This window comes from Oryctolagus cuniculus, chromosome 1 (genome assembly GCF_964237555.1).
Source record: "Oryctolagus cuniculus chromosome 1, mOryCun1.1, whole genome shotgun sequence".
NCBI lineage: Eukaryota > Metazoa > Chordata > Mammalia > Lagomorpha > Leporidae > Oryctolagus > Oryctolagus cuniculus.
Window position 1 is genome coordinate 57,198,111 of NC_091432.1, and position 13,532 is coordinate 57,211,642.

At 53.0% G+C, this 13,532-nt stretch overlaps 1 protein-coding gene and 1 long non-coding RNA gene across 4 annotated transcripts in view; one reads left to right on the plus strand and one right to left on the minus strand.

The window, feature by feature from the left end:
- The window catches only part of SCUBE2 (signal peptide, CUB domain and EGF like domain containing 2), a 72,413-nt gene extending 71,690 nt beyond the window's left edge, over window positions 1-723 (plus strand). For all 3 annotated transcript variants that reach the window (XM_051824145.2, XM_051824147.2, XM_051824154.2), the window contains one exon: window positions 405-723. In XM_051824145.2, the coding sequence (XP_051680105.1) occupies window positions 405-557 (153 nt within the window). In that variant the 3' untranslated portion in view covers window positions 558-723. The remainder of the gene's footprint in view (window positions 1-404) is intronic.
- An 8,422-nt stretch (window positions 724-9,145) lies between these two features.
- On the minus strand, window positions 9,146-13,447 carry LOC108177449 (uncharacterized). The gene is made up of 3 exons (XR_001794261.3): window positions 13,310-13,447; window positions 13,013-13,126; window positions 9,146-9,248 (listed from the first exon to the last, which is right to left on the minus strand). It is a non-coding gene; the product is annotated as an uncharacterized lncRNA (long non-coding RNA).
- Window positions 13,448-13,532: the final 85 nt, after the last annotated feature.

The following is a 13,532-nucleotide window of genomic DNA, read 5'->3' on the forward strand; positions in this document are numbered from 1 at the left end:
ATCTGTGGAAGGATCAAGGAAAACTTGCTAATACATCCAGGCTGGTGGCAGATTAGCGCTTCCCAGTGAATTCTAAATAGTTGAGGATTGTTGGTTCCTTGTTCGTCCTACTTTAAGCCTAAAGTTTACAAAAGCTTGGATGCTTATACGCAACTGGCAATGGACGCTTGTCATGCCATGGGCCCCATACACGTCCCCCAGATCCCAGCCTCGCAGCTCGTCTGGGCGAGAAAAAGAAAAAAAAAAGCTTTTTGTACATTGAATTTTCTTTTATAGCAGTAACATGTATGTCTTGTAGATAAGAAAAAATTAAAATGGCTACATACTGGGTCATTGTGGTTCCGCTTGCAAAATGACAGAGTGTTTCAACGTTCTGGCCTGATAACGAATTCTCTTCTCCCTAGGATAAGAAACTGATCAAGGCCCTGTTTGATGTCCTGGCCCACCCCCAGAGCTATTTCAAGTACACAGCCCAGGAGTCCCGAGAGATGTTCCCAAGATCTTTCATCCGGTTGCTGCGTTCCAAAGTGTCCAGGTTTCTGAGGCCTTACAAATGACTGTGCCCACAGCAGCTCTCAGCGTGAATGTCCCACTGTGGGCTTGGTGGGACAGTGCCGCCTGCCTCCTGCGTGCCAGCACATGGTCAGACATCACTGCCTTCACTCCCAGTGACTCATCACAGTTCAGTTTGTATAGATAATACAAATATTTTGGTAAATCGAACTTGGTCTTTCTTTCCGGGCATGGCGGATGTGGACGGAGAATGGCCTGAGTGGCGCTGACTTCTCACTGCTGCAGGCAGGTGTCCCGGACGCAGCAGGGCTGGCTGAGCGGGACTGCAGCCAGCGCAGGTGAGACTCACCTGTCCTCTTGGCTCTTGCTCCTCCCCCAGGAGTCTGGAATGGAAAAGAGGACCTAGAAGGGGCTGCCCTGTGTGAAACTTCAGCTTCCTCTAGCCTGGCTGGCTGTCAGGGAGCCCCCAGGGCTCACATGCAGGCCCCGACCGGGTAGAACAGACGAGGAGGAAGGGAGGGTGAGCCCTGCATGTGCCCTCTGCCACCCTGGCACCCGGGAGGACCCTTTCTCCTCTGTCTTCTCCTAACTGTGTGATTGAAGTTTGCTCCCAGGAGCTTGCGTTCTTACAGTATTAAAGCAGAAAGAATCACAACTAAAAAGATAACCAAGCACATCCCGATGTTCACCCACAGGCAGCCCCCCTGGTTGCCAGCTCCCACCCACAGCAAATCCACAGCCTTCCACTGTGTCCTTAGGTGAATACTGCGTTTGGCTTGGAGGGTTCCGGTGGGAGTGAACTCCTAGGTGGATGAACACCTGCAGTCGTGGGAAGATTCTGTCAGCCCTGAGTCGCTCCTGCCCAGGGCCCTCCTCTCACAGTGGGCTTCCCACCAGAGAAGTTCTGGGGTCACCTTCGCCTTCCTTCCCCACTCTCCGAGGGCAGAGGCCGACTGCTCGGAGGACAGCCGCGGGGCTGCTAAGGGTGCTCTGGTTTTCTCATGGTGCCACCCGGCCTCTCCGTGCCTCGGTCATCTCACTCTGGGTCAGCTGCCGGGACCCCACAGTCACTTTCCCCACATGAACTTGGGTTTTCAAGATTACTGATTTTTCAAACATTTGAACAATGGCCCGTACACAAGCGATTCTCTGCACCGAAGTACTAACACGGGTTTAACAAGTGCTTTTGAAGAAAAAGATTACTACATCATTGTTGAACTTGCTTTTCACCTGTTGGGCTTTTTTTTTTTAAACCTATTAATAACATTGCTTTAAAAAAACCTAATCAAACTTCTTTTTTTGGGTGGGTCCTAAAAACCAATTTTCACATTTCTTTCCAAAAATTTAAACATCTTCATTTTAAAAAAAAAAAGATTGAAATGAGCACTTGGAATTTGTTACCCTGGAACTTGCCCTACATTGCTGAGTCTAACCGCAAGGTGGAAAATCAAATGTGACACACGCTGAGTCAGAGAGGGGACTGCTTGGAGGGGAGGGAAGGGAGGCTGCGCCTTTCCTCCAGCGCCTTAGTAGCTCTGTGCACGTGACTTCTGTTCCGTCTTGCGATCTCACAAGACTGCAAAGGAGAGGAGTCCTCTGGGGTTGGGGAGGAGACTGTGAAAGCCTGGCTGCTGGGACGCATCCTCGGGGAGCCGCCGGAACTGTGCCCCGGACCCGCATAATGCTTCCTCTCTGTGCCTGTTGGCCACCTTAGCAGATGCTGTCTTCCTGTTTTGTTTTGTGTTTTTTTTTTTTTTTTTAAGATTTATTTATTTATTTGAAAGGTGGAGTTACTGAGAGGTAGAGAGAGAGAGAGAGGTCTTCCATCTGCTGGTTCTCTCCCCAAATGGCTGCGGTGGGCAGAGCTATGCCGATCTGAAGCCAGGAGCAGGAGCTTCTTCTGGGTCTCCCATGTGGGTGCAGGGGCCCAAGGACTTGGACCATCTTCTACTGCTTTCCCAGGCCATAACAGAGAGCTGGATTGGAAGTGGAGCAGCTGGGTCTCGAACCAGCGCCCATATGGGATGCCGGCACTGCAGACAGTGGCTTTATCTGCTATGTCACAGCACCAACCCCTGCATTCTTGTTGAAAGGCTGGCTGGCTGGGGCTGCTGTCACCAGCTGCTAAGTCAGTAAATACGGTCAAACACCTGCCTTGTGCCAGAATTGCACATTGGAAAGACAGACCACATCCACACCCTCACAGAGCTTACAAGTTAGAGGGGCAGAGATAACCACTGCACAAATAAATCTATGCAAAAATATCAGCTAATGGAAAATTAAAATAGGTTAATGTAACAAATGACTGCCTGGCTTTGCAGGCTAGGGACCTACGGACTGTAGATGGCCTCTATGGGGATGACTGAGCTGAAGGCCAAGAAGGAGCCAGCCTTGGAGAAACCAGGGCCAGGGGAAAAGCATTCCAGAAAGAGGGAAGCCGGGTGCGAAGGCTGCCAGGCAGGAGCAAGCCTGCGTGGATCTCAGTCCAGTGAGAAGGTGAGGACAGGTGTTTGGCCTACTGGGTTAGATACCTGGGTCCCATATTGGAGTACTTGGCTCTGTTGTGAATTCCAGCTTCCTGCTAATGCTCACCACCCTGGGAGGCAGCAGGGTAATGGCTCAAATTATTAAGGTCCTGCCACCAAGCAGGGAGACCTGGATAGAGTTCCCAGCTCCAGACTTAGACGCTGGGACCCAGAGTTGTGGGCATCTGGGGACTGAACTGGTGCATGGGAGCTGTCTCTTTGCTAAACTAAGAATGGCAACAGCTGCCGAGAACCAGGCAGGCTGGATCACATCAGGCCTGGGGTCTAATGCCACATACGTTGTGACACCTTTGAGCTTAAGCAGAAGAGTGACATGATTATTTTATATATGTAGAAGTTCACTCTGGCTACATTGTGAATGGGTTTTGGGAAGCAGACACAGAGACAGAGCAGTTAGTAGCCACAGAGCAAGCAGTCATCCAGCGGGAGATAAAGTTCGGGTGTCTGGACTGGGATAGCTGTAGTGGCCACAACAGAAGCAGAAGGATTCTGGGGCTGCGGGCAGGCTCAGCAGAACTTGCTGGATGAGGAGTGCATGGGAGGGGCTGACTGGAGGAGGGGCAGGACTGGGACATGTGTGTCCACCCATTCTTTGATGCTCCATCTATGGAAAGCTGGAGTTGATGTCCCCTTTCTTTGAATCTGGGTTCTGTGACTGCTTGCCACTGTTACAAGGCAGAAGTCGTGGCTGCCAGGTTCCACTCAAGACGCCGGCAGCTTCTACTTGGTCTCCTTGGGGTCCTCTCACTTAGAGCTCAGTCACCTTAGCTCGGGGAAGCCAGAGCAGTGTGTGGGAGGCCACGTTGGGAGGGACTGAGCCCTCCTCCCAGGGGCCAGGCTGAGCTCCCAGGAGACGGGAGCTAAACCTGCCAGCTAGGCGGGCCTCTGGGGCCACGCTGGAAGTGGATCATCCAGTCCACATTGAACTGCTCCAGCTGTGGCTTCCTGCAGCCCAAAACCCACAACCCAGTGAGAAAAAAGTAATGGTTATTGATTTAAGTTACCAAGTGTTTGGGTTACTTTTTTATTTGAAAGACACACACGGGGGGGGGGGGGGGAATGCTCTCCTCCACTGGTTCACACCCCAACAGCCAGGGTTGGGCTAGGCCGTATCCAGGAACCAAAACTCATCTGGGTCTCCACATGGGTAGCAGGGACCCAACAGCTTGAGCTTCCATCTGCGGCCTCTGCACACTAGCAGGAAGCCAGAATAGAGAGAAACGCAGGCGGCCCAAGGGGCAGCTGAACCCCCGGCCAATGCCTGCCCTGGGGGGAGTGCTTATGCAGTATATGACACTGGAAAAGGGGAGGGGACTTTTGGCCATTCTAGATTCAAAGTGAAGAGTTCAAATAGGCAATTGATTATATGAAGCTCCGGGGAAGGTGAGTGCTGGAATATAAATTCTAATGACACAGGATACAGAAATGAGACTTTTCCCAAGTGAAGGCCACCTGGAAAAGTACACTAGTGCCCCTTATCCACAGTTCCCATGGCTCTGGTTACTCCGTCAACCGTAGTTCTAATTAAATGGAAAACTCCAGAAGTAAGTATTAGTGTTTTAAATAACTTACTATAGCATATTGTTATTATTATTGTTAATCTCTTACTGTGACTAATTTTTTTCCAAAAGAAATCTTTTATTTAAGGAATACAAACTTCATGCATTTCCTAAGTACAACTTTAGGAATATAGTGATTCTTCCCACCATATCTGCCCTCCCATCCACACTCCCCCCACTCCTCTTCCCATTCCCAGTCCCATTCTCCACTAAGATCCATTTTCAATCGACTTTATACACAGAAGCCCAACTCTATACTAAGTAAACAGTTCAACAATTTCTGTGCCTAATTTGTAAATTAAACTTTAGCACAGGTATATGTAAGAAAAAACCCAGTATGGGGCACCTGCTAACTGTCTTGGAACACATTCCTGTGGCTGCTTCCCATATCTCCTGTATGTGGGGAAAAGACCACCAGGGGTCTCTGAGTTCTGGGATTCCCTGTGTGCACACAGGAACAGGATTCGGAGGAGCTGCGAGCTGAGCTCCCTGTTCCCCCGGACAGCCGGGCCTGTGGGAGGACGCGGAGTGGGAGCAGAAGCCGGAGCCCGCTCGGGTCCTTCCTCCCAGCTGCAGACATTGTTCTGCAGCCGCGCGCTGCCGCGCTGCCTCTGTGGGTTTAGCAATGCTTCCCTTGAGTTTCAAGGCTAATAAAAGAGTGCTTGCCTTTGCGCACCAGCACCCTGGAAAATTGCTTCCGCTGAGTCATTCTCCGCGCTGGTAACTGCGGCGTGTGTAGGCACTCAGTGGATGGAGGCATGCAGGTGACTTTCCAATGTCATGTGGCAACGTGGGAAAGGCGGTGCTGCGGGACTCCCTCGCCCAGTGGCAGGTCTCGGGCTGGAAGAGGTGGCAAGACTGTTGGGTGCGGCGGCCCATCGCGGCTGGAACCCCCAGGGTTCCCAGGCCAGGCCCAGCTGCAATCTTCCCAACCCAGAAGAAACGCCTGTTACGGGGCTGTCAGCGGCTCTGTGGCCTTTCGCACAGCATGATGGGCCCTGAGAGCCTTCTCCAGGTCTCTGCTGTTTCTAGCCAGCATTTAGGCAGTAAAGGAGTAGCTGAGGCTGGAGGGAAAGCTGGTTCTCATCAAGTCAACGGAGGCAGGTTACACACAGGCCTCCTGCAAGGCACGGCTGCCTCCGAACCCAGGTCCTGGGAGCGGCCGGGAGCGATCCAGCCACAGGAAATGAGAGGCTTCTGTTCTGCAGCCTCCATTCTGTGACTCTCTCCTCCAGAGCTGCTGAGCCTGGCTCAGAGGTGTGCTCCCATCTGTGGTACCCTGCCTCCTCCCTTCAGGCGGTCCTGACCAGCCTGTGGGAGACCATTTTCAGGGGGCTGCCGGCCCAGCACGGTGCTACTGTGACAGGTACCAGTGATGACAGCCACAGCTCGTGACTGCTCAGCAGGGACCACTTTCCGGAAATCACAGGAGGAACAAAACATTTAGAAAATGAAACTCCTCTAAATCGCAGGCAGGTTTCTCTAGGTGAATAAGATAAATACAAATTAAGCCCACCTACAACAGTGATAGCAACTCAGTGGTGCTTGGTTTTCAGGGTATTATAAGGGGACACAGCTACCTAGTACCCTAGGTACTGGGAACTCCTTGGTGTGCTGTTCATTCACTTCTGCAATGTTTGTTTACTAGTAGTAGGGCCTACTGATTGCTAGGCATTGCAGAAGCCGGGGACACTGCAGTCCAAAAAAGGGAGCCCTTGCCCTTGCGGAATTTAGATTACTGTGGAGGAAGACAGACAACAACCCAGTGAGCAGACACTGAGAGTAGCAGTAAGTAGTGGAGAAAATGAAGAAGAGCTGAATGATCACTAATGAGAAGGTGGTGGGAGAGAGCCGCTGTTCTGGACGGGGTGAGCTCATGACCGGAGTCATGAACCCTGGCCCCTCCCAGGGCATCGGCTCCTCAAGCCAAGCCTGGCAGCGCTGGCCCTGGCCAACTCCTTTGCCCACCCAGCAAGAATTTAGCATTTCCTCCCACACTGGGCTGACCAAAGCTCCAAGCTGTGAACAAGCCATTCTGCAATTACTAGAACAGGCGCCACCCAGTGGTTGTAAAGTCGAGTTGATCCTTGTTTCAGTCCCTGTTTTCTGCTTTGGAGTTTAAACACCCATAATTCAAGAAAAAAATGCTTCCAGTGGGCCTCAGGGAGTAGAGCTGGTGTTGGACAACTGATTGGTTGCATGTTGCTTTATATGGCCCCCAGAGTGAATGTGTTTAGATCTTTTCCTCTCCTCTGCCTTGCAACTGGTGAATGATCAGTGGGAAGTTCACTGATTTAAGTCATTTCAAACCCTCAACGATGCTCTAAATCACACAAACACACACACACATGCATATTTACATACACAGAGAATATTCACTCATTGTCATGGTCTAGACACCAGGGGAGGCTGGATATATATATACAGCCAAGATAGGGGGAAAACAATAAAGGGTAAGGGGAGAAATCAACCCCCAAGCTGAAGTCTTGTTGGGACACACAGTCCGAGGGGCTACCACATCCCCTGGCCTCGGGTTATTCTCTGACCCTACGTGCTATGCTAAGACTGATGGGGACCAGCGGTGTGGCGTAGCAGTGGGTAAAGCTGCCACCTGGGGGGCTGGCATTCCATATGGGCACTGGTTCAAGTCCTGGCTACTCCACTTCTGATCCCGCTCCCTGCTTATACACCTGGGAAAGCAATGGAAGACAGCCCAAGTCCTTGGGTCCCTGCATCCACGTGGGATCCCAGAAGAAACTTCTGGCTCCTGGCTTTGGCCTGGCCCAACCTTGGCCATTGCAGCCATTTGGGAAGTGAACCAGCAGATGGAATAACTCTGTTGCTCTCTTCTGTCTCTCCCTCTCTCTCTCTGTAGCTCTGCCTTTCAAATAAATCTTTAAGAAAAAAAAAAAGACTGAAGACTCCCTGTAAGGCATGGGTGTCTTTTCCCTACAGAATGCTAAGTGTGGAAATACAAACCTCCCTCATGTTTGAGCTTTGGTGCAGGCCTTGCCTTACACATGACTTGCTGTTGAAAATAACTTAATAGCTGCTGGGCAGGAACTGGAACTGTTGCCTCGGGGAGGACAGATTGTGGTCATGTGTGACACAACCACGCACAGCAGGAGAGCTTGGCAGTGAGCAGTGTGAGCTCATGCTCACCCAGCCAGGCCCGTGCTCACCCTCTGAGGCCTCGGGGTCACCCACGGCGTGGGCCACAAGTTCATCCCCATCACAGGGTGCCAACCCACCCTTGTGAATGCTATACCTAGTGTGGCGTAAGACTGTGGACAATGTAACAAGACGGCAAAGCAGGAATACAAGGAGACTTAGGGAAGCACATGGAAAAGAGGGATTAGAAGAGTGTTTTGGTGCAGTGGAAAATGCATATTATGAAAAAGCTTTATTTATTTACTTGAGAGGCAGAGTTACAGACAGAGGTAGAGACAGATAGAGAGGTCTTCCATCCTCTGGTTCACTCCCCAGATGGCCACAACAGCCAGAGCTGCGCCGATCCGAAGCCAGGAGCCAGGAGCTTCTTCTGGGTCTCCCACGTGGGTGCAGGGGCCCAAGCACTTGGGCCATCCTCTACTGCCTTCCCAGGCCATAGCAGGGAGCTGGATCGGAAGTGGAGCAGCTGGGACTCAATCCGGTGCCCATTTGGGATGCCGGCACTGCAGGCAGATGCTTAACCTACTACACCACAGTGCCGGCCTGTTCACAAATTTTTTGAGGTGCCCATGTGTTGGCCTGGAACCGGATGTCACCTCCAGACTCCTTGACTTTAGGAAGGTGGTGTTCAGCAGTCCCCTCAGTGCCGGAGCTGGAGTACCACATAACACAGGCTCACGAGGCTTGGCGAACCTGCACTCAGGGCTCCCCATGAGGAAGTGGGTGACTCGAGCCGCAGCCCTGGCCCAGCGTGCCCCTCGCAGCGTCTGAACGTGGTTTTTCTGAGAACGCCGTCTCTCTGATAACTGCAGGGACAGGCACCTTCTCTAAGACTCACGGTGCATCACGCTCATTTTCTCCAGCTCCTTTTCTGTCCTCCTAGTCTCCGCAGTTGTGTCCCAGTTCTGCCACTTCTCACCTGTGTGACCATGAACAAGTTACTTAACTTCTCTGTGCCTCGGCTTCCTCATAGGCTGAATGAAGAGTGACAACACCTACCAGAGAGGGCGCTCGTGAGAACTGAGTGCCTGCAAGGGGAACTCTGGGCACCCTGCCTGGTACAGTAAGGGCTCAGAGGGTGTTAACTCGCTGTCACCACCATTACGGCTTTCCGCTTCTTGAGACTTGAATGTCAAGGCAGAAACATGTTGTTTAGCAAGGCTCAGACTTCGACGGCTTCCCCGGTTTCCCTGGCACAGACAGTCCATTAGGAGCGAGTTCTCTCCTGGAATGTTCCAGCAACACAGAGGTTCCTGAAGCAGGCAGCAAAGGCCACAGTGCCCGGCCTGTGTTCTCACACCAGAGCTCCCACAGCCCCCACCTCCTGAGCTGGGAAGGAAGCGAGGTCTTCCCAGTCTCCTAAGATGTCTCCAAGGACGGCGCACACACACAGGCCTGTCAGTCCTTCATCTTCACTTATTTCAAACCCCAAGGCCCCCGGTGCGGGAGGATGGCAATCCTAAAATGGTCCAGAAAAAAAGAAAGGGGTGTGTGTGTGTGTATGTTGGGGGGAATAAATGATACAGCAAACACAGTAAAATGCTAGTACAGGTAACCTGGGTAAAGGATATACAGGTATTCTTTGTTCTGTTTTTGTGTTTGCGATTTGTTATAAATTTGCAATGGTTTCCAAATAAAGAGCTATAAAATAATCAGGAATGACGTTGCTCTCTGGGAATACACAGCTGTTTGGAAACAGATCAGAGTGGCTGCTAAGGGCATAACTGTGAGTGTGTGTGTGTGTGTGCGTGTGTGTGACGTGTGCTGGCGTGGGAGTCCACACACATCCCACGGGGGGCGTCCCTCTCTGCTGCCATTTGCCGCCTGACTCTGTGACCCGCCCAGCAGGGGCCACGCACCTGCCCCAGCCACACCAAGCTGCACGCTTAGTTGCTCTGAGGGTAGCTCTGGGCGCTGCTGAGGTAGACAGCGGGCCCCAGCGTGAGTGTCCACGCCCGGTGACAGAGCGCGCGGGTCACTCCGGGGCTGCCACCCACAGACCTCTCCTTTCCCCACAGCAGCTTGCTCCCCTGGTCTCAGGGCCCCTCTTCTTCCAGGCTCTCTACCAACATCAGAGGGAGGGAAACGAGAGCACAAGCCATGGTTTTTGAGGGCCCGCGTTGTGTGGGGTGCTGTTTCTCATGTTATCTTATGTAAGCCACAGAGCCCTGCCACGTGGGTAAACTGAGGTGCAGAGAGCGTCAGCAGCTTGGCCAAGTCAGGGACAGAGCTGGATTCAAGGACAAACCTCGTCTCCTCCCTCCCCAGCTTCCTCCAGACGCTCCTGCCTCAGAATGCTTTCCCATTCCTCTTTTGCTGTCGGACACGAGGTCAAAGCTTGCCCTCATCCCAGGAAGTGGAGCTAAACCACTGCTGACAGTGATGGCGCCAAAGACCCAGCCAGCTTTGGGAAGCAGCAGCAGGGCTGCCACCCGCCCCACCGTTGGAGGCCTCGGTGGGGCTGGGAACCACGGCTCCTCGCTCTGCTTGGATCTGCCAGAGCAGACAGCCCTGAGGGCTGGGCACCGTGCAGCCAGAGAGCCTGGCACACATCTGGCACCTGCAGTGGACAACTGTCTGAAGGATCTTCCTGCCAAAGGGAGTCGAGGGAGTAGGTACGCTGGAGGAGCAAGAGGGCTCTGTAGCTATAAGGAAGGGGGCAGTGAGCAAAGAAGGCCTGGGGAGTGGCCGTCTAACTTCCAGGGTATGGCCAGGGCAAAAGGCCTTGGTGGGGAAGGAGAGGGGAAGATAGCCTTGTGGCAGCCTCTCCCTCCCACTGCCCCCTGTTATGCTCTGTCTTTTTTACTCTTCTGGCCTCCTAGCCTCACAGCCCAATCCTAAAGGTCTCTGTGGTAGCTGAAGACCCAAAGGAGTGTTGTTGGGAGAACAGGCTATAAACCTGGAGCTGCTGACAGCCAGCAGACAGAGCGAGCCTGCCCACAGGGCATCCGTGCTGACCCACTGTGACAATGTCATTTGAGTTCCTGGATCCAGCTGTGCCTGGAGCCCCCACACTTCTAAATTAAGCAGACCAAAATTTTGCATTTTCACTTAAAGAATTTCCAGTAGGGTTTCTGTCACTCCTAGGAAGAGTAACATGAACAAACTCCTAACAGAGAAGGCACTGGCTTGTCTAGTATGGTTTTCAAGCACAGATACTCTACAACAGCCAAGGTGGGATGCAGAGAACTTCAGCAAGGAGCCACTTGACACGGTAAATCCAGGATTAAATCCAGGATCCAGAGACATCAGGGAGAGGGAGAAAGCTGGCCAGCCCCTGCCTCAGGAGGCCTAAGCCGGAGCGAACACGAAGATGCCCACACCCTAGCTGTCTGGGAGACTTGGAGAAGCTCAGGCCGAGCCCACTCTGAGGGCACAGCAACCTGCAGGTTTTCCCGAGGCTGTCCCAGATAAGGAGCCCATGCTGCAGGCACCCACACAGTGCACTCTGGGTATGACTCCGTGTAATCCTCACAGCAGTCCTGAGGTAGAGATGTCACTTGTACTGTTTTCTAGACAAGGAACTGACAGCTCACAGTGCTGAAGGGACTTACTAGCTACGTGGCTACTAAGTGGCACAGCAGGGATTCAAGCCTTGTGTACTGGACTCCAGAGCCTGTGCATTTAATACATCTATTATGTTTCCTCCAAGAAGGATCACTGGGACAGGGGAGGTCGGTCAGACAGAGAATGAATAATAATCTTTTCTGTTGGTGTAGCCCTTCAGAGTTTACAAAGCCCAGTCGTATATACAGTCTCACTGCACCCATTTTACAGATGTGAAAACTGAGGCACAATGCAACTTGCTCAAGGTCATTTGGGTGAACTGGATAAACCACCCTGGGTGACCCTCTTTGAACAGGGCAGCTAGCTGCAGTCTGCAGAAACTCAGTGTGTGTGTGGTTGGGGGGGGGGGGGCCGCACCACACTGTCCCATGCTTAGGGGCGGCGATGGTACCAGTCTGGTAGAAGGTGCCTGACGGGTGAGGGAACCAGCTGGTATTCTGGCCACAGATCCAATTGCAGAACACAAACCCCACTGCAGTAAAGGGCTCTGAATTCACAAAAAGAATCCCAGTGCCAGGCAGGCCCCGTTTGATTTTTCAGCAACACTTGATATGGCCAAATTCCAGTTCAGCCAGACAGACTCCGTGTGCTGGTGTTCCCAGAGGGATCTAGCTGTGCAAAGAGCCCCTTTCTTCTGTTGGGACATCCTCAGCCAGAAGAATGAATGGGAGCCGCCCGGGGAATGGGCATTTCAGCTACTCCTTCCCAGAGCCTCCAGCTGCCTGGCTTCCTCCCTGCGGAAAGTAGCTGTCCCAGCCCAAGCCCCAGGGGCCTGCACTGCTGGGCCTGTCCTGACGCTCTGCCAAGTTCAGAGCACTTGTCCTTGAGAGACAAGGCAAAACTGTCTTTCACCGTCCCCTTAGCGGCCCATGCCTGGAGGAGTGACCAGGCAGGGATCCAGGCAAGAGGCCAGGGAGGCCACATTTGTTCACTGCTGGAAGCGCCAGGAGACTGGAAGGTGAGCAGCAATCCCACCGCCTCCCGGGGCCCCTGCCCTCCGTGTGGGGGGGAGGGCACAGGGTGGGGAGCAGAGAGGAATCCAGCCCTGGGGTGTCCTTGAAGCCAGAAGCGAGAGCTGCAGGGTTTCCCACCAGCAGTCTGTGCCCTCTGAAACTGGGGCACTGCCGAAGGCAGAATACAGGAAAAGAAGCAGGTGCGTGAGGTTCAGGCCAGCCCTTTCCGGCTGTGGGAAACCCACAGATTCCAGGAGCAGACCCTAGCTCTGCCTCTTGACTTCCTCGGGCACAGCCTTAATTTCTTGCTGTGCTTATACTAGTATTTATAGAGAAGCTTCTACATATTAGGGATTCAACGGTGAGCATAAAAGGGTCTCAGTCAACCTTCTTGGGCTTTGTAATCAGTGAAGGGGACAAATGGCCAGTGCCCCTCCACCAGAGTGAAATGTCTAGGACAAGTAGGGAGAACGGACCCATTCTGGAAGCTCAGAGAAGACTTGCCTGAAGAAATGATGGCGGAGCTGAGGTCTGGAAGAGGGTAGGTGGGGGCACTCCATGCAGAGGGAGCAGGGTATGCAAGGGCAGGCCATTTGGCCAGAGGGACCACGGCTCGCCCAGGGAACTAGAAGGCTCATGAGGCTAAGTACAGAGAGGAGGGGTAGGTGAGGCCACATCAAGCAAGAACGCGGGTCTTTCTCACCGTGGCCACCAAAGCCTTTGGAGGTGGTTGCTTGAGATGACTCTGGCAGAGAACAGGAGCCAAGCCCAGCCAGGGAGTCCTCAGGAAGCCCTCGAGCAGGTCTCAGCCATTCACCTGTAGACATGATAATGATAACAGTTCCTTCCTGAGCTGTCACCAGAGAGCAGAGAGCAGAGAGCAGAGGCTCCGAGCGTGTCCTCTGGTCCTCCTCGGAGTGCAGATCTCTCTGGCTCAAGCTGCTCCTGTGACGCGGGGTGGAGAGGGTACTTGCCATGTGTCCCCCAGGTGGAAACGTACCCTGGCTTGTATCCAGTCACAACGATGAGGTCAGAACCCATAAGAATGGCTTGAAAGTATGAGATCGATTCACGAAGAAATACGGGGGTCCAAATGCTCCCACAAGGATGCCGGGGAGACCGGTGGCAGACCCTCCGGAAGGTACGCCCTAGCGCTGGCTGAGAAACACTAGTGCTTCTCTGTGGATGCTCCCGGGAGGTGCAGGGCTCCGATCGCGTGCGTT